Source organism: Macadamia integrifolia, chromosome 5 (genome assembly GCF_013358625.1).
Source record: "Macadamia integrifolia cultivar HAES 741 chromosome 5, SCU_Mint_v3, whole genome shotgun sequence".
NCBI classification, from domain to species: Eukaryota; Viridiplantae; Streptophyta; class Magnoliopsida; order Proteales; family Proteaceae; genus Macadamia; species Macadamia integrifolia.
This window is the reverse complement of record NC_056561.1, coordinates 12,364,456-12,390,832: the sequence shown is the minus strand read 5'-3', so window position 1 is coordinate 12,390,832 and position 26,377 is coordinate 12,364,456. Positions and strand designations below refer to the sequence as shown.

Sequence of the window (26,377 nt, the reverse complement as noted above, 5' to 3'; positions counted from 1 at the left end):
AGATGACAAAGAAGAAGCAAGGGGATCCAGAAAGGTCAGAGATGGAAAGATGGATACATGAGCAGAAAAAGAGATGGCATTAACTTGGAGCTTGATGGGTTCAAGAGGATTTAGATACGACCATTAGGGCAATGGTCATAATTAAAGGTAAAAGACCAGTGAGGAGCAATGGAAGTCGCAATATGGGGGGCATTGGCTCGAGGAATTTTGTTTCAGGTAGGCAACAAAGGAGATCACTAGAGGAGTGAATCCGAGAGCGGATGACAGCATGCTTAGCCGAGGAATTCAGTCCTCGAACATTCCAAATGGTCCAAGGGATCATTAAGAGGGAGAGGGTCGAGGTTTGGACCTCGAGGGAGCTGGAAGAGGTCTTCTGGAGGCTAAAGGCAAGGGGGCAATTTTGCGGCGGATGATATTCCTTAAGTGGAGATTGCTGGGCTGACAAAGACTTCTTGGATCTTGTAGCAGCACTTATGTTCTTGAGAGCAGACCTCTTATCAAGGTCCTAGAGGAGCTAGAATCTTTGGAGGAGGGCTTCTTCTTACAAGTGGCCGAGGAGCGCAGGGGGCACAAGGCAAGCATTAAAGGAGCAGGATGCAATAGCGGCACCATAATAAGGCAAAGCATCAGTGTGAGAAGGAGCAACAGAAGATAGGCTATAATCTTCAACAACTGAAGAGGAGTGACCAAGGTAGGAGCAATAGCAATAGATGGCAGGTGCGTTGGAGGGGCCTACATGGACTAGAGAGGTTGAGGGGTTCCTTCCAAGGATATAGAAAGCAACGCAAAGATCTTGATGCCAGAAGGACATCCACAATAGGAAAGGCAAGAGCAGACAAGGGTTGTGAGGTGGAGGCACAGACAGAGGTTGTTGGGGTAACCAAAAGAGAAGCAGGAAGCGTGCATGAGAAGATCGAAGAAGTAGAGGCGGAGGTTGTTGGGGTAACCGAAGGAGCAGCGGGAGGTAGGCAGGAGATGATTATGGCAATAGGAAAGATCGGTTTTAGACGTCATGTTCATGACCAGAGGAGAGGCCAGCTGATGAGAGAAGCTCTCATTAAAACAATCTGGTCAATGGATGAGATCACGGGTGAGGGAGGACTCAAGAGGGTTGGAGAGATGACCCTCGAGGGTAAAAGTGGAGTCAGGTGGATCGGGAAGGTTACAGATAGTGATGGACCAGTTCCAGTTAGTGGATAAGACAGGGTTTGGGAGGTATAAGGTAGACAAGGGGGACGGTTGGGCCAAGCCAGACAAGGCTGGACTGGACTGGTCAAAGGTGGTCAGGTTGATATGTAAGGGAGAATAAGAGATGGTGGGGCCCCCAGAGAGGGAGGGGAGGGGAAGCAGGGGAGGAAGAGAGGAGGGCAAAAGGTGAGAACCTTCAGATACAGAGGATGGGATGGAGACAATACTTAGTGGAGCGAGGTTTGAAGAAGGTGAAGGGTAGAGCCCAGTGTTAGTAGCCACCTGACCATCAGCGACAACAGCAGAAACAACAACAATTGCAGAACAAGGAGACGATAAGGTTGAAGATCTGGAGGATAGATCCCCTTCCTATTTATCGGGATCTGACAGAGACAAGAGGAGGGCAAATCTGTTGTGCTCAGCAGTCCTTAAGTAGAGGTCCTTTGGCTCGATGGAGGTAGGTCTGACTAACGGCGAGTCAAGGGCTTCGTTAAGCTTGGGATTGGCCATGCGACTTCGATTCCGATGGATACGGTTATGTTTCTTTTTCTTCCACGAGTCTAGAAAGGAAAGGGAGAGTTATCAAGCCCTACTTCAGAAGAGGGGTTCACCATGTCATGATTGACTTTAGTTGCATAGACTAACTTTGAGGAGCAAAGAGATGTGTTGTGGCCAAATGATGTACAGATCAAACACTTGGGTGGGGGGTAAGCCACCTATAGTGAATAAATTAGACAAATGAAATCCCTTCTTTATCATGTATTGTACAAAAGATGAAGGGGGGGTCTTCAGCCAAGATTTCGATGCAAATTCTAGCAAAGGATAACCAATCCATCGATTTCATTCTATGATTTGAAAACAGAGGTTTTCCTATAATAGAGCCTACTAAGCTCGAGCCTTGACTACACCAATAATGAAGAGGGAGGTTGAGGAGAGCAGACGTCAGGAATTGATTTGAAGTCCATTTTGCTTAAGGTGGAGTGTTCATCCCAATGACGAAGGAACAACCGTTTTTTCCCAACTAGCCAAGGACCTCCTTTCAGTGTATTAGTTTAGAAATCTCAGACTCAAGCAAGCCAGAGGGACATAACTCAACCTTCTTATCGTCTATGACAGAGAGGGGGTATAAAGAACAAGGAATGGCTAACTCTGGTGGGGAGAAGGGGCATGGTTGACAGTAGAGTTCCAAGGTTTGGGTCTGGAGAAGGAAGGAACATGGGAGGAGGAGGGGCTAGAGTTAACAGGAGGAGTATTGGAAGGGCTAGGAACAGAGGTTTGGGAAGTTCTGATAGTAGAAACTATCGGAGGAAGGTTGGACACGGGAGGGTTCCAATGCATGAGGCTCTTGCTATTACAGGGTTTGGGAAGGGCAAGTTGTACGCAGCCTTACCCCATGCTTCGCAGAAGAGGCTGTTTCCAGGTTTTGAACCTATGACGAACATGTTGCAATAGTGCAACTTAACCATTGTGCCACAGGCTCGCCCCTCTTTAGGCCATCTCCACTTATGAATCTTTATTACAAGTCTTTAAGAGAGATGTGATCATGGTGCAAAATTAATCACTCTTTTATGAAATAACCTAGAGGGGGGTGAATAGGTTATGCTAGCAGAAATTTAAATCTTTTTGAACACTAGATCCCGAGTGCAATTGTAAAATAAAAATTACGGAATAAAAATAATTACAATCGCACAACACCAAGATTTATAGTGGTTCGACTCAACTTGAATCTAATCCACTCCCTACAATATCTTCTTCTAAAGTATTCCACTAGCTCTCCCTTTCAGTGCAGTAAGTAGGGAAGAAAACCTTTTACATAATCTTTTAAGGATAAGAGAATCCGGACAATCCCCTTTTTAGGTAGAGAGGTACCTTTATAATCCCCTTTAAGATAGAGAGGCACCTTACACTCTTATAAGGACAAGAGAATCCTACACGAGCCTAAGTACAGTCTAAACAAGTGTAAATAAAAGTAAAGTGGAATATAGTTTTTCGAGTTACCTCATGTTGTGCGTGCAATGAATATGAAATGAAGATTAAAAGTATGCACATTTAGTAGTCTCCCTTTGGGTGTGAAAAGTAATAAAGACTTTCCACACAACTTTGAGTTCTTAAGAAGTAGGTTTGACCACAATGATTGAACTCAATATAATAATGCTTGTTTTTCACTTAATGGCTTTTGATTATGATTGCAAATGCTCACTTAATTGTTAATTAATAAAGCCATTAGTGGGATATTTATATGGGTGAAGGTTGGTCTCAAATTGGGTAGGAGAATCACCAAATTTGGGAAAGAAATTAGCCTTAACGGGAAAATTTCCCTCTATCGGGATCCGGTAATTACCGGATCAGGTGACCATTGGACAAAAAGATCTGTTAGGATTTGAAAAACTAGCCGTTGGACATGTCTAAATTCATCCGAGAGCAATCCGGTTATCCGGATAGATTTCCAGAAGTCATCCAGTAGTTATCGGTACAATCCAATAGTTACCGGATGACCTCTGTTGGTCTATGTCTGAAATGTTCCCTGTTCACAGAGCTCTACCACTAGTTACCATATCCTGGCAGTAGTTACCGGTAGACCTCTGTTGAGTTTTCACTGTCTGGCAGTTACTCAATTGACCATATCTTTTTCATGAGAGGTCCAAATGGCTTGATTCAAGTTGTGGTGGTCTCACAACTCGATTGTCCATATTTTTCCAGTTAAGTCCATTTCTTAAATATGCTAATTTGAATGACTAAAATACCCTTAAAGTTTGGTCTAGAGATATTGGCATGGTCAACACACTTAAGATCCTTTGTCACAGGATCGTCCTACGGTCAATCCAACTTATGTATGCATTGTAAGTGTATTGCATGTAGTGTGTGTTGTTACAACCTATTCTAGAAGTCTTCAAGTCTTCAGCTTCTTCTTGTATCCATGTCTTCAGTTCTTCAGCTTCTTCTTTCATAACCTTCATCAGTGCTTGGCTCTTGTTGAGGTGCATTGGCTTCATGCTCTTTGTCTTAAGGTCAAGCAACATGTCAATGGTCCTTCACATGACACTTGGCAAATAACCATTAGAATATTTACTTGTTTGTTATCATCAAAACGAATACAGAGTGTGGCTTCCCCAACATTTTAAACTGACTTAATAAAGTAGATTGGGATCAAAACTCTATCTAGCTATTAAGTATCCTAAAATTAACTCAAACGCTAAAGACACTAAGCTCTTGTACTCTCTATGGACCTAAAATTTGGGCCCACTACAAGTTAAAACACTTTGAAAAAATATCTTAGGACCAAGTACTAGCAAAATAAGACCAATTTTTGGACTGGGCCTGCGTTATCAACTCTTTTTAAGGTCATGCTAGTTATCAAGCCTAGGATATTTATATCTTTTGTCCCTACTTTTTCCCAAGTGGCTTTTGGTCTATGCCTAAAATTTCCCAATTAATTGATTCTAATAAATATATTTTTAAGAGATCGCTAAGTTCATTGAGGTAATATATATATATATATATTCTTTATGGTGAAATTCTAAGATGTCATAATGCAAACTATCTACGGTTCAGTTCTTTCAGAACATAAGGTCATTTTACTCAGCCAGCTGGATTTTGTAATTCATTTAAATTTGGTTTTCTCACTGTATAGCATAACATTGAGGAAGATCTTCTATTTAATAAAATTTGATGGCAATAATGATAATAATGGAAACAACGGTGTGGCAGCAACATCCCTGGAAGGATTAGCACTGGATCAGGAGAACTATTTTATCTTCTGCTTACATTATACCAATCACTATTTTTTCCCCTACAATGCTAGCAATAAATAGTTAAGGTAGCTACGATCAAGGTTCCAGGTTTCAACAGAAACCTGGGATTTTCTAGGTCAAAATTGAAACCTTGATTTTGAGGCTCATAATTTTATTTTTTTACCAATTTTTTCTTTTGTGCTGCCTCGTTTAGCGTTTTTTACACCTATTCCATGAATTAGTTTCACAAAAAATCCATCCAAAATGGTTCTTGCAGTATGCTGAATGTTGTTGTACAGTAGCCATATTATAAACATTAACTACATTTATTTAGCGACTGGAAATGTAAATATGCAATTAGAAACATACATTAGGTTAGGAAAATACAAGTATACTGTGTACCACACTCACCATTCAATACATGGCAGAAAAATGCAAGTTTTTGGCAGAATCCCCCTCGGTGGTGTTGAAACTCGGTCAAAACCTGTCGAAAGATGACAGGTTTTGACCGAAAGCTGTGATTTACAGGGAACAGTTGGACCAAGTTTCGGTCGGAACATGCTAAACTGGTCGATACAGTGTGGTACAAAACGGTTTCGACCCTTGGTTTTGTCACTTTGTGACTTTCATATCAAACAAAGTCGAAACCAAGTTGTCTTGGTTGAAACTACTGAAACTCTCCATATCTTTGATTCATGTCTTTAGAATTAGATTACGGAAGAGTGAAAAGCAATTGGGGAAAAATTTTTATTGGTAGGATGGAAACTTGGGTGACGTGGTACCGGTTGGGCTGATTACAAGTTCACATCTATTTGAGTTCGGCTGTGAATCCTGTTCAAGATTTTGCTCTGTCTAGGGTCTTATAGTTTTATCTAGTCATTAGATTTTCAAAGCTTTCCCACTACTTCAATACTCGAATATTCTATTTAGATGGATTTTAGAAAATGAAATATGATGGAAATTCTTTAGGTGCCTGGTGATCTAAAATTTCTACCTAGTTTGCTTGTGAGGAACTCTAATACATCCACTGATTTCACTCCTGAACTTCTGCTTTGAATATCTATGATCAGGTTGGTTCAGGTAAATCGTCCCTGTTGAATTCAATTTTGGGAGAAATGCAACTAACCCATGGATCCATACGTTCATTTGGATCGATAGCATATGTTCCACAGGTTTTTATGATCTCTCTAGGCATGGTCTTGTTTTTCTTATGTCTTCTTATGTATAAGTACTTATTTCTGTGTGTCGCCTATTAATATTGTAGGTTCCATGGATTCTGTCCAGCACTATACGCGATAATATCTTGCTTGGAAAGGACTACCATGAAGAAAGGTTTACACACATCAACTTCAAAAGTTTTGTCATTTTATTGGAGCTCTTTTCCATTTTCTTTCCATGCTCTCTATCCCCCGTCTCCAATTGTTAGAAGTCTAGTTATCATATGCTGCTATGAAATGCAACGAAGTTGGAAACCTTTGCTCTTTTTCATTCATGACCTAAATTAATACTTTGGGAAGGAAAACCCTGATGGGAAGTTTCTTCTTTTTTGAGAAGATATAAAGAGGTATTACACGCATGTGCACTGGATGTAGATACTTCACTAATGCTTGGTGGTGACCTAGCTTATGTTGGAGAGAAAGGAGTTAATATATCAGGTGGGCAGAGGGCACGTCTTGCACTGGCTAGGTAAGAATATTCACATTTTTCTACTCTGATGTAGCTAATTTTATACAATCCAACCTTGGAGTAAAGGTTCTTTCATTTTCTCCAAGATATTTGTCATGAAACTGAGAAATTGGCAGGGCTGTCTATCATGGATCCGACATATTCTTGCTTGATGATGTTCTCAGCGCAGTTGATGCTCAAGTGGCTCATTGGATATTATACAATTGTATCTTGGGTCCTCTAATGGACAAAAGTACACGAGTTCTTTGTACTCACAATGTTCAGGTTGTTCCTTCACAGACCCAACTACCTCTACTTGAGCAAGTTTATGATGTAACAAGAACATTGAAACCAGGTCTCCAACTTGCCATGAACGCTGGGAACATACTGTATGGAATTGTAAATATATTTTTTACATTCTCTCGCAATGTTAAAATGGTTGGTGAACACATGTAGGATTATATGCAAAGTACTATGCTTAGATTTGTAAAGTGCGCTTGAGTTTCATCTTATTAGGTTGTAGTTTGTTATGTAATCTATTAGAGCGAGGCCTATTTTTTGAGCTATACTTATTAATAGAATTAATTGTTAAAATTTCATAGATCACACAAAAATGGAAGTAGGAAAACAGAAACATAATATGCTTTAACAGGCAGGTCTTCTATTTTTAGACGCAGTAGAGTCCATTTAGTTAAATTGGTCAGCGGATGTAACTAAACAAAATTTTTATATGATACATATGGGTTCTCCAAAATTTGAATTGGATTTCGGCCTGTCGCAATATCAGAACTAGGTGGAACCAGTACCTGTGCGGAAAAATATGGAAGAAACGAAGAGGAGGGGAAACACGACTCACAGTTAGTTTATCCTAACCATGAGCTGCCACCCATATTTACAAGAGATTAATTTATAGTATCTTCAAGCAAGGACAAAACCCATAATAACTACTAAAGACGAAACTTGTACATAATTACGTATAAGTCCTTGGCAGAAAACAGAACATTTATAATTATCCCCACTGCACTACTACTAAACAGTTTTTTAAACATTTCCCCGCTCAAGCTGGAGCATACATATATATATATAGCAGAAGTAGATGCTAGTGGCAGAAACCACACCCAGAGATGTAGCAAACAAAAGAACCATAGAAAGGAGAATCTTCTAGTATAAGCACAAACAGACCAGATCACCTTAGATCCGATCAGAGATACCAGCCGGCATGAGCAGCACAGAGAGAAATCTTCGTTAAGAAGAAACCCAGACAATAATAGATCAATATAAGTGGCAGAAAATATCAGCCACAGGCCAGAAGACAACAAAGCGGTAGCAGTAGAAGCCCGGAAAATATAGCAGTAGAAAGTTCAACTAGAACTTAGCCAGATAAGAAATCTTTAATACGAAGAAATCTTCAATAAGAGGAAACCCGCAATAACAAGTCTTCAATGAGAAGACAGAAAGAAATTTTCAATAAGAAGACATCCAAATAATCTTCTCTGTGAAGATAGGCAAATAATCTTATTAGGGAGAAATCTTCTTAACTCCCAATATCTCCATTCTCACTGTCACGTGTAGCACTACACGTGGACAAATCGTGCAGGGGATCACAAGAAAGAGGATCAATCTAGTCCAACAGCATATCGCAGCTACAACCAGCACTTCAGCGACATCATCAACCAGATTTGGATGGAGCACAATCTCAAGAAATCAGTCCTCCAACTCTAGGACGACTCTCTACCCTTTGTCATTAAAGCGAAGATATCTGGTGTTTCTTCGTCTTGTATAGACTTCCCAAGGAACAAGCATATTGTATGTCTTTTCTCCTTTAGGGGTTGGATGTAATTTGTTCTTCTCTTTGGTAATGAATTATTTATTCACCCAAACAAAGCACTAAAACACCGACAAACCAATGCAAAGCCAAAGTATCCAATTCCAGGGAGGAAAGGAAACCCTCAAAAGCACGAGTAGCAAGACAGCAACAGTGAAATCAACTAACAAGACACCACAGGAAACCAGCAGAATATGTAAACAGTAGGTATTGTAGAAATAGGAGAAATTGCATATCTCTCAGAACACAAGGAATCAGTTCAGAACGGTAAATAATCTTTTGTTTTGATGTCCATAAATTTCTTTTCATGCAGGGCGATTTTAAACGACATTGTCTCACACCAAATAAGGTTTGACCGGAACATTACTCCTGCAATATAAATTAGATTTAAGCAATCTTGTATTTGTTGGAAATAACACAAAACTACCTTTTCAACAAATCCAAGATTTCTTAAATCTGAGTTATATTATCAGTGCTGTTAAAATTGCCCTGAATAAAAGTAAATTTATGGACATAAAAAAAAATACTATTTTACCACTCTTTTGGATTTATAGCAATGTTTTACCATCATAAGATTTATGAAATTTCAGATTTGAGAAAAAAAAAAAAAAAAAGCATTTGAAAGTTGAAAATTGCCCCTACAACCAAAAATTCAGTTTGTTCTCGAACTAGGGATTAACGTTTTGTCCTTTTGGAATTTGAATCTTTAAATATTTTGACTGGATACAAAAATAAGGGGTATTTGCATATTTATGAATAATATGTTAAGTAAATGAAATAACAAATATAAAATCATTTACTGTGAAATAAGTACCTCACCAGCTAAGAAAAACCCCAGCTATTGTACTACATAATTCTACGTACACTATCAAACTTGGGTTAACACCACAAGTACCATTTTGGGTGTTCATCTTGTGAAAATAGTTCATGCATGGATTAGCTTTAAGAGGTAAAAAATCGGCTGTACACACACACACACACACACACAAAAATCCTTTATGGGGGTCAAACCCAAAGTTTCTACATATCCCAAAAAAAGTACCTGGTTTCCACGAAATTTCGTAGGTTTCGACCAAGATTTCGGTTTTGATCAAACCTGAGATTTAAAACCTTAGGTGAATGCACCTGAACAACAAATGTACATCTGAATAACATATATCTCCTGATTCTCCAGCATCACAACAATTGTCTGAGTCTTCCTTCAAATTTGTTAAACAAGAGTTTATTTCTGTTATGGTTCTTGTCTGAAATCCTCAAATAACCTATTTTAAGGAACAGAACAAATTAAGGGGATAGTAGTTGGTAGTGGCAAATATGGCTGAGCAAATCCCAATTCCAGGTAAAGTATTTATTTGTCTTCATTGTTACTTCTGTTAGATTCATATGAGCACCTTTTTTCCTTTTAACAATAAAGTAGAAATTGATGTAGATGTTTTTCTTACATATTATGAAACTTTCATTTGCTTCACTGTTAAGAAAAAAATGATGGACCGACTTATCACAAGAGATACAATTTGGCTCAGCACTGCCAAATGTATTATTTTATTAGAGGTAGTTTATATAATTAGAGGATCGTTCAAGCTGTTAGTAGTCAATACTTACAGTACTCAGTATAAGTCACTGGAAATAGAGATCAAATTCCCATCATGAATTGGATTAGCTGCAATCAAACTTCAGATTGTTTGGAAGACAATGAATTTCTCATAAGTGCCTTCTTCTAGAAAGAATTCCATTCATCCAGTTCCATGGTTTGCATTTAACCAATCCATAAGAATCCTAAAATGATTTTTTTCTATAGCCAATTATAGATGCTGGTCTGTTTCTTCAACGGCCTAGAATGTAACCATGCTTCTCATGTGCTAAAAAATTTGTGCGTGTTTGGGAAAGAAGTCTACCAGTGGTCTAGATAGCTTTTTTTCCATTATCCCTAGGTTCTTTTGAAGTATAATGGACATTATTTTGCGAGTCCCATTCATATATATATATATATATTGTATTGGGTGAGAGATTACAACCCTGAAAATGGAAACAAACCCTAAAAGGATAACAAAAGCTCACATGGGCAAAGACATGAACAAAGAAGCCCATTCAACATCCAAGGCCCAAAGGGCTTTAAGATTCACATGTCCAATACATCACAAAAGCCCACATGGGCTTAAAAACAAAGCAAATAAACCCATCCAAGGAGTCAAATCCAGTTAGGTTTTGTGCAAACCCTAACAAACATCTCTTCTCTTCATCAAACCATCCGCCAAGGGAGCATTGCCTGTGAGGGGGGCTGTCATATGGGGGGGCGCTAGCCTTGCGGAGGGCCACGACCGAGCTTGCAGCTGGCCTAGCAGAGGTGAGAGCCACGACTGAGCACCGGCCTCACAAAGGGCATCGGCGAAGCGGCTGCTGGACGAGCAAAGCTGGCAGCAAATCAGTAGAATCCGAGCAACCCAGGCAGCCGGGAGGAGACCAAGCAGCGACGGGACAAGTCAAGCGGAGCAAGATGGCGACTGGTGCGAGAGCCATAAAACGGGATTGGAGGCAATGAGGATGCTGGCCGAGGGGAACCCAAACGAGCTTTGAGATCTAGCAGGGATGGAGACCTGCAAGGCTGGCAGCCAAGAAGGAGGCTGCTGGCCAAGCAGGAACCCAAACGAGCAAAAACTTCAGCAAGGGATGAAGAAACAGAGAAAGGAAGGAGAGGAGGAAGAAGAAGAGAGAGGGACAGAGGGACAGAGGGGAGCGATAGGATGAGAGAGAGAGAGATGCAAGAAAGAGAGGTGGGGGGAGCAGCCTGGCTGGCTCCGAGGCAGCGACTTTGCTTGTTTTCCTTCGCTTAGGGTTTCTCGAGGGAAAGGGGCTCCCAAAGGTTGAATTCGTCCAGGTTTAAGGATTGGCTGAATTTATCCAAGGTGGCAACTTTTCTCATTTAATTTTACTATAAGTCTATAAGTAATTATTTTCAACATAGCGTGCTTCTTGTAATCGCTTATTTTTGTCAAGTAATTAGCTGAGATCATTACCTTCCTAGGTTGGGTAAATGAGGCAAGATCTGGTTGAGCTCTGCTTATGTTCATCAGAATAATAATATTTTGATTTACAGAAAGAAGCATTGCAAAAGATTTTCAACTAATTGTTTTCATACTACAGGCAATATCTTCTGCTGACATGATCGTGATCATGGAGAAAGGACATTTGAAGTGGGTGGGAAGCTTATCGGAGTTTTCAGTTTCTCCATATTCAACAATCTCTTCACAAAAAGAATTAAAGATCTCATCTCCACTTGCAAGGCAAGAAAGTGGCAGAATTACTTTGGCTGAAGCTGAAGAAAATATCAAAGAGGAAAATGGTGTGGACTTTTCTGGGAAAGCACAAGAGCCAATTGAAATTGAGATGAGAAAAGAGGGAAAGGTTGAGCTCAGTGTATACAAGTAAGTACTATTTTTTTTTCCCCCCTCTCTTCTCTTCTTTTTTTGCTTGGACTGTGAAATAGAATTGATATGAAAATAACAAAATGGATAAATTCCCTAAGGAGAGAGTACAAAATAAGTTAAGGGCTCTAATTATAGAAACTCATCATACTAAATACATTTAATTTTATATAATCAAAATATTTTCTTTACGTGATCAGAACTTTTACCATGGATATTGTTCATTGCATACATATTTTTCCTGCTGATAGATGAAAAATTCAACTACTTCCATAGATGCTGGCTTTTCAGGTTCACCACTAAATGGATCCCTCTCGCAGTAAATATTATGCGACCAGAAAAAAAAAAAAAAAAAAAACAGATTGAATTAGGTAACCACTCCACTGCACTCTTTGGGCTATCCAAAATTTTAAGACAATGTCAAATTCAACATCTCAACACGGATGATGGTCCACTAGTCCAGTGGGAAAGGACAAAAAATGCAAAACTATATAGATAAAAAGAGAAAACCTAGATGGTGATATGATCACTACCCTTATCTTGGAAGGGAGGATGGCTTCTTTTCTTATAATATCCTTTCCCTAGACTGTGTGTTGGTCATATCCAAAATTTATTTTCTTACCTTTTTCTAAGTAACAAAATAATTATTAATGTTGAAAAGCTGAATACTGAACTTAATCCTTCTTACGATACAAATGTGGGATTCTTTTCCTCTCAACTGTTAAATCAGGAAATTCTATTGCTCTCACTAGTGACCAATAAGTTCAATTTGACGAGATTTGAGGCTTTCTTAAATATTGTAGTTTTGATGTTTTTCAAGTAGAGACATATGCTTTGTGTATGTTCTCTTTGTTCTTTGACAGAAGCTAGTTTATGATGTGAAAAATTGACCATCTTCTCATGCCTATGTATTGAACAGAAACTATGCCGCATTTTCTGGCTGGGGAATTGCCATAGCCATATGCATATCAGCAGTCCTAATGCAAGCATCCCGAAATGGAAATGATCTGTGGCTTTCTCACTGGGTTGATAGTATAAAAGGAAAGCATAATACAAAGCACTCGACATGCTATTATCTGGTAATCACTTGTTTCCTTGAGTGTTTTAAACAAACGATAGTATTTAAATTTACTTTGTCATTTATCCGAAGAATATTATAAGTAAATTAAGTTTAATATCAAGTATCAGGTGCTTTGAAAGAACAATAAGAAATACTCGACAAATCAGTAAAACCAAGTTCACTTGGTGTGTGCAGGTTATACTATGTGTCTTCTGCATTGCAAATTCCCTTTTGACTTTGGTACGGGCATTCTTATTTGCTTTCGGTGGTTTGCGTGCTGCAGTTCAGGTTCATAACAAGCTTCTTAATAAGCTTGTCAATGCACCTGTACATTTCTTTAATCAAACACCCACTGGAAGAATACTGAACAGGTTAGGCTAATGTCTTCAAGTGATTTTCTTGCCCTGCCCTGTAATATTTTTCTTCTACATATTGGTGCTGGTCTGCAGGTTGTCCTCAGATCTTTACACCATTGACGATTCACTTCCATTCATTCTCAACATTCTTTTAGCTAATTTCATTGGCCTTATGGGGATTGCAATAGTTTTGACATATGTACAGGTACTTCCGAAATTGTTGATACTTCTTTTGTTGAATTCCATTTAATGATATCCAGCCATAAAATGTGATATTGAGCCATTAAAGGATTTGTGCAGGTCTTTTTCTTGCTCCTACTGTTGCCGTTATTGTATATCTATAGTAAGCTACAGGTATTGGATAGTCTTGTATGTTCATATCGACATGGCATACTGTCTTAATTTGTGAACTTAAGATAAAATTATGTGTTTCTAATAGTATAAAGCAGAATTTTATTTTTTATTTCTGATGATACAATGATAGAGGTAACTTTGGAAATCATTTAGTATGACATATCACCCTAATTGGACTGGAATAGGCTAATTACCATATCAGAGCTTGAAATGTCAACTTGGGGGAAAAATCATTTTTCTACGTTGATTTGGGAAAAATATGACTTGTCCAAATTACTCCAGCCCTTCTCTAATGATAATGAAGAATTAAGCACAAGTACATCAATGCCCCTAGGGACAATTCTACCCTTATACCCATATTACAACACTCCCCTTAAAGGTGCGTGGGCCATGGATATTACACACACCCAACTTGCACCAAATATAATGAAACACCTTACTACTGAAGACCCCTTGTGTTGAGTCTTCTTTTTTGTGTGCATGTTCCTAAAACTTTTTGGTCTGATGCTCTCCCTACTGCTACTTCTTTTATCAACTGTATGCCAACAAAATTTCTTGGCTCCAAAACTCCCTTGGACACCTTGTCTCCTCAAGTCTTCTTCTTTCTCTCTTCCCCCTAAAGTGTTTGGGTGTGCCTATTATATCCATGTTAATAAGTCTTCTCGGACTAAACTAGACTCCCCCAGGGCTCTTGAATGAATCTTTCTTGGCTATTCTTCCACTACCAAGGGTTACAAGTGCTATCATCCTCCTTCTAGACGAAGGCTTCTCTCTAAAGATGTCACTTTCTTTGAGTCTACTCCTTTTTTTGCCCCTCATCTGCATCCTTTTCAAGGGGAGAATAATGGGAGTGAAAAGGCTACTGAGGAAATCCATTTCCTTTCCCCCATTGCCTATCTCTCCTTTTAAGCTTGATATTAGGAAACATAAAGAGGTGGATATTATTGATGTTGGTGATCATTCAAGACGTGGTTCAGGTAATGAAAAGGTGGCCATTGTGTACACAAGGAGGAACAAGAAGACCTGCCAAGATTTCTCTTTGAATCCAACTCGTGAGATCCACCAGCCTCAGTTAGGTAACATCATCAGAGTTGGATCTTCCTATTGCTATTAAAAAGGGAAAGAGATCTTGTACTAATCTTATAGCCCAGTTTGTTTCTTATGACTCTCTCCCCTACAGGTGTTGCATTTACTATTGCCCTCTCATCTGTTTCTATTCCCAAGAATGTTTCTAAAGCTATGTCTGAACCTAAGTGGAAGCAAGCCATGATTGAGGAAATGATGGCCATTGAGAAAAATTGTACGTGGAAATTGGTTGACCTTCCAAAGGGGAGAACTCCAGTTGGATGCAAGTGGGTCTGCACAATCAAATACCGGTTAGATGGTACTATCGAGAGGTACAAGGCTACAAGGCAAGGCTGGTGGCAAACGGGTACAATCAAGTGTATGGGATTGACTATCAAGAGACATTTGCTCCTAGGGCTGAGCATAACACCATAAGGATCCTTTTATCTCTGGCAGCGAATAAGGATTAGCCATTGTATCAATTGGATGTGAAGAATGCCTTCCTATATGGCGACTTAGAAGAGGAGGTGTATATGCAAACTCCTCTTGGTTTTAAGTTCCCTTCAATTGTAAGAAAGGTGTCTTCTCAAGAAGGCTCTGTATGGTCATAAACAATCTCCAGACCTGGTTTGATAGGTTCAGATAGGCCATTCTAAAGAATGGTTATTCCCGAAGTCAGGCTGACCACACATTGTTGACTAAGCATGGTAATGGCACCATTGCAACCCTGATTGTCTATGTTGATAACATTGTGGTAACTAGTGATGACAGAACTGAGATAGCCAAACTGAAGAACTACTTAGCCCAATAGTTTGAAATCAAAGATCTAGGGCCTTAAAGTACTTCCTGGGATTGAAGTGTCCAAATCCAAGAAGGGCATAAATATATGCCAAAGGAAGTTTATCCTTGACATATTGAAAGAAACAGGAATGTTAGGCTGCAAACCTGCAAGTTCTCCTATTGAGCAGAATCATAAGCTGGGGGAAGATGCTGGCCCTTCTTTTACTGATGCAGAGAAATATCAGAGGCTAATTGAGAAGCTTATCTATTTGTCCTTAACTCGTCCAGACATTACTTATGCAGTGGGGGTGGTGAGTCACTTTATGCATGATCCCAATAGTGGGCACTTAGATGCGGTTTACCGCATTCTACGGTACTTGAAGTCCTTTCCAGGAAAATGACTACTTTTTGCCAAGCATACCCACATGAGGATAGAAGGCTTCACTGATGCAGATTGGGTTGGCTCAGTCTCTGACAAGAGATCTACATTAGGCTAATGTACATTTATAGGTGGACACCTAGTTACATGGCGGAGCAAGAAACAACCTGTGGTGGCTTAGTCTAGTGCAGAGGCAGAATTTAGAGCTATGGCTCATGGAGTGTGTGAGCTTCTCTGGTTGAGAAGGCTGGTCTAAGAGTTGGGATTTGATACTGAGGCACCTATGAAGCTTTATTGTGACAACCAGGTCGCTATAAGTATAACCCACAATCCTGTGCAATATGACAAAAAAATACATAGAGGTGGGCAGTAAAGAGAAGATTGACTCTGGTTACATATGTACACCTTTTGTGAGGACTGAAGATCAACTGGTTGATATCTTCACAAAGGATCTTCTTCATCATCAGTTTAGTTCTATGTTTTCCAAGCTGGGAATGTATGATATTTATTCTCCAGCTTGAGGGGAGTGTTAGAGATATTAGTTATGTTGCTCTAAGGATAGTTTAGTAACTTGTCATGTTATGTTTTATTTTTTCCCTTTTTTTCCTCCTTAGGGAGGTATGTGCAATTTCTTGTAAATATGTTAGTGAAGTAAGTATTGGTGTTGGTGAGATTTTACTCACAACACACTATTCTACCATACCATCGATTTCTCTCATTCTCCATCTTCTTCTCCACCCCTCATCTCATTGTTCTTCTCCATCCACATATTCTAACTACTAAATGGGCTCAAAGCTGTGAATCTTGTAAATGTTACAAGTAAAAGGTAGAAAGATCACATGATGAAAATTCAATCGAAAATCCTTAGGCAGCCACCATTTAGTGGCTGTGCCTAATCTGATGCAATGTGCAACACTATACGAAAAAAAAATCATGTTCAATTTAAATTCTTAAAATTCCATTTAAATTGTTAAGATTCCCTTTAACAACTTAAAAATGTAGTTTCTTACAATGCATTTTAACTAAGGTTCACGGTATCGGGTTTCGACCAAGTTTCGACCTCTAGGGAGACCGAAATTTCGGTGGAAACCTGGGAAATTTCGAGGATACTGGGGAATTTTTCCCGGTATGGTGGAAACTTAGGTTTTAACCCCTTAACAGTGTATTTTTTGACTGATTTTTTGTGTACAACCTATTTTAAACGTTTCTAACACATTCATATCATTAGTTTCATAAAAAAAAAAAAAAAAAAGGATAATTTACAGCGTCACCCCTTAGAGAATGCCACTATTAGAGAGACACCCCCTGCATAATTCCAAATTATACTCAAACCCCTCACCGTCAGTCTCTGTTAAGTGAGGATTTGAAATGACTCTTTTACCCTTTTGATTAACACATGACCAAATCGAATTGAGCTTTCCCTTTTCAGCTAATTTTGGTTCGGTTTATCAGTTTGGTTCAAAATTGACTCACTTCACTGTAGCCCAACCTTTCCCTCTCCAATTTCCGTCGTTCCAGTTCCTCGGTTCCTACTTCCAAGCTTTTGACTTCGAAGCCTTCCCTAGCCAAAATTCCAATAGTACAAACATAATTTGTCACTCACACCGAAGAATAAGAGAGGGAGAGAGAAAGCGAGAAGAGCCAGCCAGTCTTTGGGGTCTTATAGATCTAGAAATGCTAGAAAATGAAACCGACTTCTCAGATCGAATCCAAGGCCGGCCTGTACTTCACTCGGAGATCACTATCAGTTCAAGAATTCTCTTCTTCTTCTTATTGGATTCCATTAGATCAATAACCTAGTTGCAGAAGAAGCTCCTCCAACATTCACCCAAAGACGTAGCGCTTCCTTCACTCAATCTCTCTCTAAATTACTTTCAAAGGTAACCAACCAAACACTTCTTCATCATCATAATGTAGCATGTAATTATTGAATTCTGACCGTCATTGATCGCTCCTCCCGACGGCATCATTGATTCTCTCTCTCTCTCTCTCTCTCTCTCTCAGGGTAAATTGGAAGAAATTAAACAGAAATTGATGAAAGATTGAAACTTCTCTGGCGAGAGAAAGGTTGGGGGGAAAATTACGTGGTTTGCAGCAACCTCTCTTTCACAAAACAACGAAGAAACCCTCTCTCTCTCTCTCTCACTCTCAAATCTCAATACAAATGCCAACTGCAAATTGCAACCACCACCAAAATTTCAGAATTGACAAAATGTGAGCACTGCTATAAACGATCGCCTGAGGAATGGGGACGGAAATATCTACCTGCCTTGGTTAGTTTCTTTAGAAATTTGAATTAAAGAAAGGGTGAACGCTGTGATTGAAAAGATGCTTTCTACCTGCCTGGCTAGTTTCGCCTTGTCTCCAGGAGGTCTTGCTGGTCGTCGTCCGTCGCCACTGCTATGAACGATCGCCGGTGGAATGGGGATTTGGAATGGACCAAATCGATATGAAAGAAGTAGTAACTTATTACAAGGGTATTTTAGGTACTTCATATTTAATAAGGGCATTTTGGTATTTAAAATAAAATATTATTGCTGACATCGTCATATAGGGTATATTCCTTAACGGTGATTAACAATAGGGGGTCTGGGTCTAATTTGGTGAAATAGAGGGGGTGTTCTTATAATTATGGCATTCTCCAGGGGGTGGCGTTGTAAATTACCAAAAAAAAAACACAAAGTCTTACTTGTGTGGTGAACCAAAGGTTCGATAATCATTACACTAATTTGTTGGCTTAAATTATGAAACGTTACTACATAATGACTATATATAGTCTACAATCTACATTAAAACATAAGACATAATCCAAATGATCCAAAATAGATAATTACATCATCAACAGTTATCTATCAACACTGAATAATAGTGACTCAATTACTTAACACTCGAAAGTAGTGACTCAATTCTGAGTGTCTAGGCAGTTTCATCCAAGTATTGACTCACTACCCTAAAGGCACTCATGTTGTCTTTTCTAACATTATTTACTAATTTATATATACCTTATATCATAAAAAATCAACATTAAGCCACTTCAAGTCATTAAAATCAACATTTAGCCACATCAAATCTTAAAAAATCAATATTAAGTCACATTAAGTTATAAAGAATCAACATCTTGTTCTATAATAAGTTTGATTGGTCAAATGATTTTTATTTTTACATGAGACTTTTTGTATTGGATATAACATAAAATCAACTTTCCAACAAGTCTAAGATTACTTAAATCTGAGTTGTAATGACATAGTTATGCTCTGATCAAACTTATTTTTAAGTACACGAATGCTGTTAAAATCGCCTAAATGAAAATAATATTAGGGATATCAAAACAAAAAATTATTTTACCAGACTTTTGGTTTTTAGCAATGTTTTAACATTATAGGATTTATAAAATTTTCATAATTGAGAAAAACCCCAGCATTTAAAAGTTGAAAATCATTCCTATAACCAAAATCCAGTTTTTGTTTTTGGACTGGGGGGTTGACTTTTTATCTTTTACGAATTTGATTTTTAAACTATTTTTATTGGATTCAATGAATAATATCTTAAGTAAATGATATTGGGCATAAATAAGTGCCAAAAAATGAAAATCTCCACTGTTTCCCCAAGTTTCCCACAATTGGGAAAAAATGCACAAGATAAAGTCGAAATTTCTTAAAATCCCCTAAGGTTTCGTTTTGACCTGGGTCGATACCTGTGAAACATGCGAAATTTCGCATGTTTCGCTCAAGTTCTCGAACCATGATTTTAACAGCTATATAAGGTACTGATGATCCAGTATAATTTCTTAATAATGAACAATGTTGTTTTCATGAAAATTAGGTATCTAGCTCGCTTTATGTAAAAATAAAAGTATAGACTAATTATTAATGTATAAGGAAACTAATTTAGGTCTATGAGAGGGATCAACTATTACCATATCACTTGTATACTACCAGATTGTCACCTTTATACTACCAGGTTGATACAATCATCTCTCAGGCATTGATAATATGTTCTTTTTTTTTAATTTAATAAACGTTGGAATTTTACTGTTCTGCATTTCTATTATGTTTTATGGGAAAAGGTATAGTATTTTATAAAAGTTCTAATGAAATTCCATTTATTTATTATTGATGGCCCATAAAAGGAAACAAACATGGTTTAAATTGTTTAGACTAGTACAATGCTAAGTTAACATTTCTCTCAGTTCTACTATAGGTCTACATCACGTGAACTACGAAGACTGGACAGTGTTTCTCGATCTCCTATCTATGCATCTTTCACAGAGACACTGGATGGATCATCGACAATAAGAGCTTTCAAAGCTGAGGTAAATTCTGTATATTCAGGCCTTACTATGAACATCAAATACAGTAGTCTCTGTTAAGTTTTTTCAGTAATCTCTTAGCATAAATAATGTTATTAGATTTGTTTTTATGAATTTAAAATTCAATTTGATTCCTCAAAATTATTTTCTATATTTGCTAATGAAATATTGATTAGAAAAGGGCCAACTGTAATCTCTTATATTGAATAAAATTTATTTCCACCTTGATTATAGTTGTAAGAGTGCCAACTGTATAACTTTGTAAGAGTACCAACTGTATAACTATGTTAATGGGTGTTCATGGTGGGGGGAGTGTTCCCATCGTGCTATGAGTTGAGTCTTAGAGTTAGATTTGTTTTTGGTTTCCTTATTAGATTGTAATTAGGTATTTAAGTCTTAATAGGTTTCCTTCCAAGACTACTTATTGGATTGTAAATAAAGGTGAGCACCATGATGGCTAACGACACTAAACTATTGTGGGTTTAGATATCTCTCTCAGTTTTGCTTCTTCACTGGTTTGGTTGGTTCAGCTTCTTTACAAACTGCAAACAACTGATTTTATTTTTTTTCTTTTCAACACTGAACAACTTATCTATGAGGAAAAATGTTCTCTAGATAGAGCCAACTTGAAAGTATCTCTAGAATGCACACCTAGTTGTCCTAAGGGTGATGTGGAAATTCCTACCTTTAGATATCTATGAAATGGTTTGGGTTTGCCACATTTCAAATTTCATACTCAAATTCAATCATATACCCTCTCTTGTATCGCCATGGTCCCTCTCCATAGTTTTTTTTTTTTTTTTTTTTTTTTTTTTTGGTGCATTGTTTTGCCACTTGGACAACTCTGTTCAGGCTGAAACTGGACAAGTGAGGAGGGGCCTTGGGATTTACCATTCTACCTCTCCACAAAATTTCAGCCCATCTAAATTTCCAACTTATAGTCTACTAAAACACTTAAAGAAAGCAACGAAAGAAGGGAGTAAGGAGGAAGAAGAGTGAACTACCTCTCAAAGCAGTCCTTCCTCATCCACCGGCATATCCCTACCTCTCCATCCTACTGCCTGTGTTGGAATTCTCTTTAAATGTGGACCATCTCTTCTTCGCTTGTCCATTCTCCTCGTTTTAAAGGGTCTCTTGACAAAGTGTTGGCATAGGAGTAGGAGAATCCTCCCCTTCTCGAGGGATGAATTTGGGTGGACATGACTTTTTCCAAAAATACTATCTGCGATGTGGTGGGAAAGCTTGCCTTTGGAACTTCCATCTACCATATTTTGATGAAGTGCAATCTCTGAAAATTGACTAGAGATCAAGATGCTTGCAACAGAATTGAAAATCTGTAGATTTTGATGTTTGTTGCAAAATCTTTAAAGTCTCCTCTAGTTGTGTTGACACCCCCAAGCAACAGGCTCATTGTTTTCATTTCTTCAACCCTCCTTCCCCCCAGATGATTAGGGCTTGGTTTCTCATCTGTCCCTGTTGTAAAATTTTTCTTTTCCCCTCTTTTTTGGGGCCCTTGTTGAGGTAACAATTGTTGAATGAACAATCCATGATTTTAATGGTTCATATGTTTTGGTGCTTACAATCTATTTGTGAGTGAAGAAGTTACTTGCTCTTCCAAGTGTTGCAATGAGTAACCAGGTTCCAAGCATTGAGAAGCTCCTCCTTGAGTCCAAGCATCAAAGTAGAGATATCAAGCTACTTAAGACACTTTTGTAATGGAATGGTGGAGTTTAACTTGAAGATCAAGCCAAGCCATCCATATAATTCAAGTAACTCGATGATTCAGATAAGTCACTTAATGGGCTTATTTTATTGCAAATAAGCCTTAGGTTGGGTTATATATGTGTTGGGCCTTTGATCCCATGGGTTTCCTTTGTAATGGGCCACTTGAATGTGCCTAAAATATGGGTAAAAAGTATGAAAACGAGATTTAATTCATTAGTTTAGTTAGAGTCCTATTTTTGGTCTATTTCCTTTGTTATTTCAGTTTTCTAGTTAGTTTAGGTTTCCCAATTAGTTAAGGATTGGGTTAGGCCTTTCCTTTTTAGTGTTTAAATCAGTTTTGAGTCTTCTATATAAGTTTGTAAGGAGCTACAACATTGAACACGAATTTATGAATGGAAAAAAAAAATGGCTTATGTTGTTGAGCTATGGGATGCAGTTGGGTGAGATACTCTAGGTGAGATGCCTAAACCTAAGGGTGAGATGCCCATTCACTAGTTCTTCTTCCCCCTTCTCAACCCTCCATCGAATTCTCTTTTTTTTTTTTCCTTTTATTTGTTTGCTTTGAGAGTGTTTTGAATTTTCACCCTTGGTTGGCAGTAAACGCCGAACCCTATTTATATGACTTATAATATTGCCCATCCTACATATCATTTTAGTACTAGAAGACAAAATAGTCAAGTAAAACAAGTAAATTAGGCCCATGAATGAAGAAACATAATTTTGATTTATTATTCATGAAATAGTACGAATTGCAAAGTATGATTAGCATAGACACCTCAGCTCCAAGTCTTTAGAGTTGCCTGTAAATGGCCTCATTTACTAACTAAAGGTAACCTATCCTAGGGTATAGGTCACCGTAATGTGAAGAACCAACGAATATGATTTGATGGTGCTGGCAGTATGTATAACTGGTGGGATGGTTCGGAGAAGTTGCCCATAAAGAACGATACAATAGTTAGAAATAAGAAGTACTAAGGTTAGAGATGAGGGAAGAAGATGGAGGAGATGAAGGAAGAAGGAGAGAAGAAGAGAGAAAGAGGAGTTATGGCGGGAGTAAAATCGTAAATGAGCTCTTACTCATCTCACCCATATTACATTCAAATATTAGTTTTGGGAATTACATATTCCTCCCTTAGAGAGGTGAAAGAGAAATAAGAAAAATAAGAAAAATTATATGTAAGGACAACTTAATATAAAACAGTTCCTAATGTACCCCTAATACCCATATTCTAACACTCCCCATTAAGCTGGAGAATAAATATCATGCATTCGCAACTTGCATAAGAGGGTACTGAACTGCTGAGGAATAAGTCCTTCGGTGAAGATATCCGCCAATTGATCACCTGTCCTCACAAAGAGTGTACAAATATTACCAGAATCAATATTCTCCTTGATGAAATGCCGGTCTACTTCAATGTGCTTTGTTCTATCATGTTGTACTGGGTTGTGAGCAATACTTATTGCTGTTTTGTTGTCACAGTAGAGTCTTATAGGTCCTTCAGTGTCATACCCCAACTCGAGAACCAACCGACACAACCAAGTAAGCTCACAAACAGCATAAGCCATTGCTCTGTACTCAACCTCTTCACTGGATCTGGCTACAACTAGCTATTTCTTCTCCATGTAACCAAATTACGACCCATGAATGTGCACTAACCAGATGTAGATCTCCTGTTAGAAATGGATCTAGCCCAATCAACATCGGAATAGCCTTCAATCCTTAAGTGATTGTTATTGGCATACAAAAGTCCTTTTCCTGGAGAGGACTTCAAATTTATGAGGATACGGTACATAGCATCCAAGTGCCCACTCTTGGGTGCATGCATAAACTGGCTCACAACTCCCACTGCATAAGAATTGTCTGGGCGAGTTAGAGACAAATAAATCAGCTTCCCCACTAGCCTCTGGTACTTCCCTGCATCAACAAGGGAAGAGCCACAATCCTCTCCTAACTTATGATTTTGCTCATTAGGAGAACTTGCTGGTTTACATCCCAGCATTCATGTTTCCTTCGACAGATCTAGAACAAGTTTTCTCTGGCATATATTCATTCCCTTCTTAGATCTTGACACTTCAATACCCAAGAAATATTTCAAGTGTCCTAGATCCTTTATCTCAAACTGTTTAGCCAAATAAGCTTTCAACCTAGTTATATCCTCATCATCATCTCCAGTCACCACAATATCATCAGCATACACAATCAATGTTGTGATGGTGCCATTATCTCTCCGAGTAAATAATGTTGATCTGCTTGACTCTGGGAGTATCCATTTTTTAGAATGGCCTGTCTCAACCTCTCAAACCAAGCCTTTGGTGATTGCTTCAAACCATAAAGTGCCTTTTTAGGAGACACCTTCCCATCGGCTCCCAGAAACTTAAAGCCAGGAGGGGGCTGCATATTTACTTCCTCTTCTAAATCTCCATGAAGGAAGGCATTCTTCACATCTAACTGATATAAGGGCCAATCTCCGTTTGCTGCCACAGATAAAAGATCTCTTATATAGTTATATTTGGCCACAGGAGCAAAGGTCTCCTGATAGTCATTCCCATACACTTGACTATACCCTTTGGCCACCAATCTTGCCTTGTATCTCTCAATAGCACCATCTGATCGGTACTTGACCATGTAGACCCATCTGCATCCAATTGGGATTCTCCCCCTGAGAAGGTTAACCAGTTTCCAGGTACAGTTCTTCTCAAGAGCCATCATTTCCTCAGACATGGCTTGTTCCACTTAGGGTCTGACATAGCTTCAGTAACAGTTTTGGGGATGGAAGCAGAGGAAAGAGCAGTTGTAAAAGCAACACCTGTAGGAGAGAGAGCATCATAGGAAACAAACTGGGCTATAGGATTATTACAACCTCTCTTACCCTTACGAACAGCAATAGGAAGATCCAACTCCAAATGAGGGGAGGAGATGTTACCTGACTGAGGAAGAGAAAGCTCAGGACGTGGAGACAAAGGGGACTCTTTGCAGGTCTTCTTTGTCCTTATTGTGTACACAATAACAAGAGCCTTCTCTGTACACGGTTCATCCACAGTAGCAACATCATCCACCCCTTTATGTTTACCAATATCAAATGAAAAAGGAGTAAGAGGCAATGGGGTAAGAAATGGAATGGCATCAGCAGCCTTTTCACCTTCATTTCCATTCTCCCCCTGAAGAGGATGTTGATGAGGTGCAAAATAAGGGACAGACTCAAGAAAGATGACATCTTTGGAAAGAAATCACATACAAGATGAAGGGTGATAACACTTGTAGCCTTTGGTGGTGGAAGAATACCCAAGGAAAAGACATTTTAGAGCCCTGCGATCGAGTTTGGTGCAGGAGGATTTGTTAACATGCATATGACAAACACAACCAAACACCTTTGGAGGAAGAGTGAAAGCAGGAGACTGAGGAGATAAGAGTGCAATTGGGTTTTGAGACCCAAGAATCTTTGTAAGCATGCAATTAATGAGGAAAGCTACAGCAAGAACAACTTCAGACCAAAAATTTTTAGGCACATGCATACCAAATAAAAGACTTCTACCAACTTCTAACAAATGGCGATTTTTCCTCTCAGCTACCCCATTCTGTTGGGGTATATCAACACAAGCAAGTTGGTGGACAATACCATTGTCAGTAAAAAAAGTCTTGTAAACCACCATACATGTACTCCCCCCCTTTATCAGACTGGACAATTTTGATCCTGGTTTCAAACTGAGTATGGACCATTTGATAGAAGTTTTTGAAGGCATCATAAACATCACTCTTATGCTTCATAAGAATGGTCCAAGTACAATGAGAAAAGTCATCCACAAAAGAAACAAAATAGCGAGGGCCAAACAGGGAGGTAGTGGGACAAGGTCCCCAAACATCAATATGCACAATATGAAAAGGAACAACAGATCTATTACCATGATAAGGATAAGATGAACAACAATGTTTAGCAAAAGTACATGGTTCACAATGAAATACATGAGTAAAAAAATATGTGAACAAATAAGGTAATTGTTTTCTCATAACAAAAGATGGATTTCCCAAACGTTGATGCCAAAGCATCACAGAGTCTGTAGAGCTAACATCACTACGACCACATACATAGGACTGTGGTGTAGGCAAAAAAGGTCACTGCAGCTCAAGACGGTATAGGCCGCCCTCCTCACGTCCACTGCCAATAATCTTCTTCGTCCCCAAATCCTAAAAAGGCAATGAGAAGGAAAAAATGGGATACAACAATTCAGAGTTTTAGTTGAAGTGCTCACAAACAATAGGTTCAAGGTAAGGTTAAGGACATAAAGAACAAAAGCAAGTGAAATGGAAGAGGTAATGGGAATATTGCCTTTACCAGAGATAGAGGAGAAAGTACCATCAGCTACTCGGACTTGCTCCTTACTAGAGCAAATGGAGTAGGAGTCATAGTAATGGAATGTTCCGGTCATGTGATCAATGGCACCAGAGTCGATGACCCACGATGGAGCTGTAAAAGGTGCAGAGGTGGTGACATGCGTAGCAGAAGCTGAGGCATCTTGTGA

At 38.7% G+C, this 26,377-nt stretch overlaps 1 protein-coding gene across 1 annotated transcript in view; it reads left to right on the top strand.

Annotated features, from left to right (window-relative positions):
* Window positions 1–26,377, top strand: part of LOC122077887 (ABC transporter C family member 13-like) — an 81,082-nt gene that overhangs the window by 15,066 nt on the left and 39,639 nt on the right. Inside the window, exons 6-15 of the mRNA XM_042643784.1 lie at window positions 5,990–6,091; window positions 6,184–6,251; window positions 6,474–6,605; window positions 6,722–6,869; window positions 11,551–11,831; window positions 12,751–12,910; window positions 13,087–13,262; window positions 13,341–13,452; window positions 13,548–13,601; window positions 20,015–20,137. Coding sequence (XP_042499718.1) covers window positions 5,990–6,091; window positions 6,184–6,251; window positions 6,474–6,605; window positions 6,722–6,869; window positions 11,551–11,831; window positions 12,751–12,910; window positions 13,087–13,262; window positions 13,341–13,452; window positions 13,548–13,601; window positions 20,015–20,137 — 1,356 coding nt within the window. The remainder of the gene's footprint in view (window positions 1–5,989; window positions 6,092–6,183; window positions 6,252–6,473; window positions 6,606–6,721; window positions 6,870–11,550; window positions 11,832–12,750; window positions 12,911–13,086; window positions 13,263–13,340; window positions 13,453–13,547; window positions 13,602–20,014; window positions 20,138–26,377) is intronic.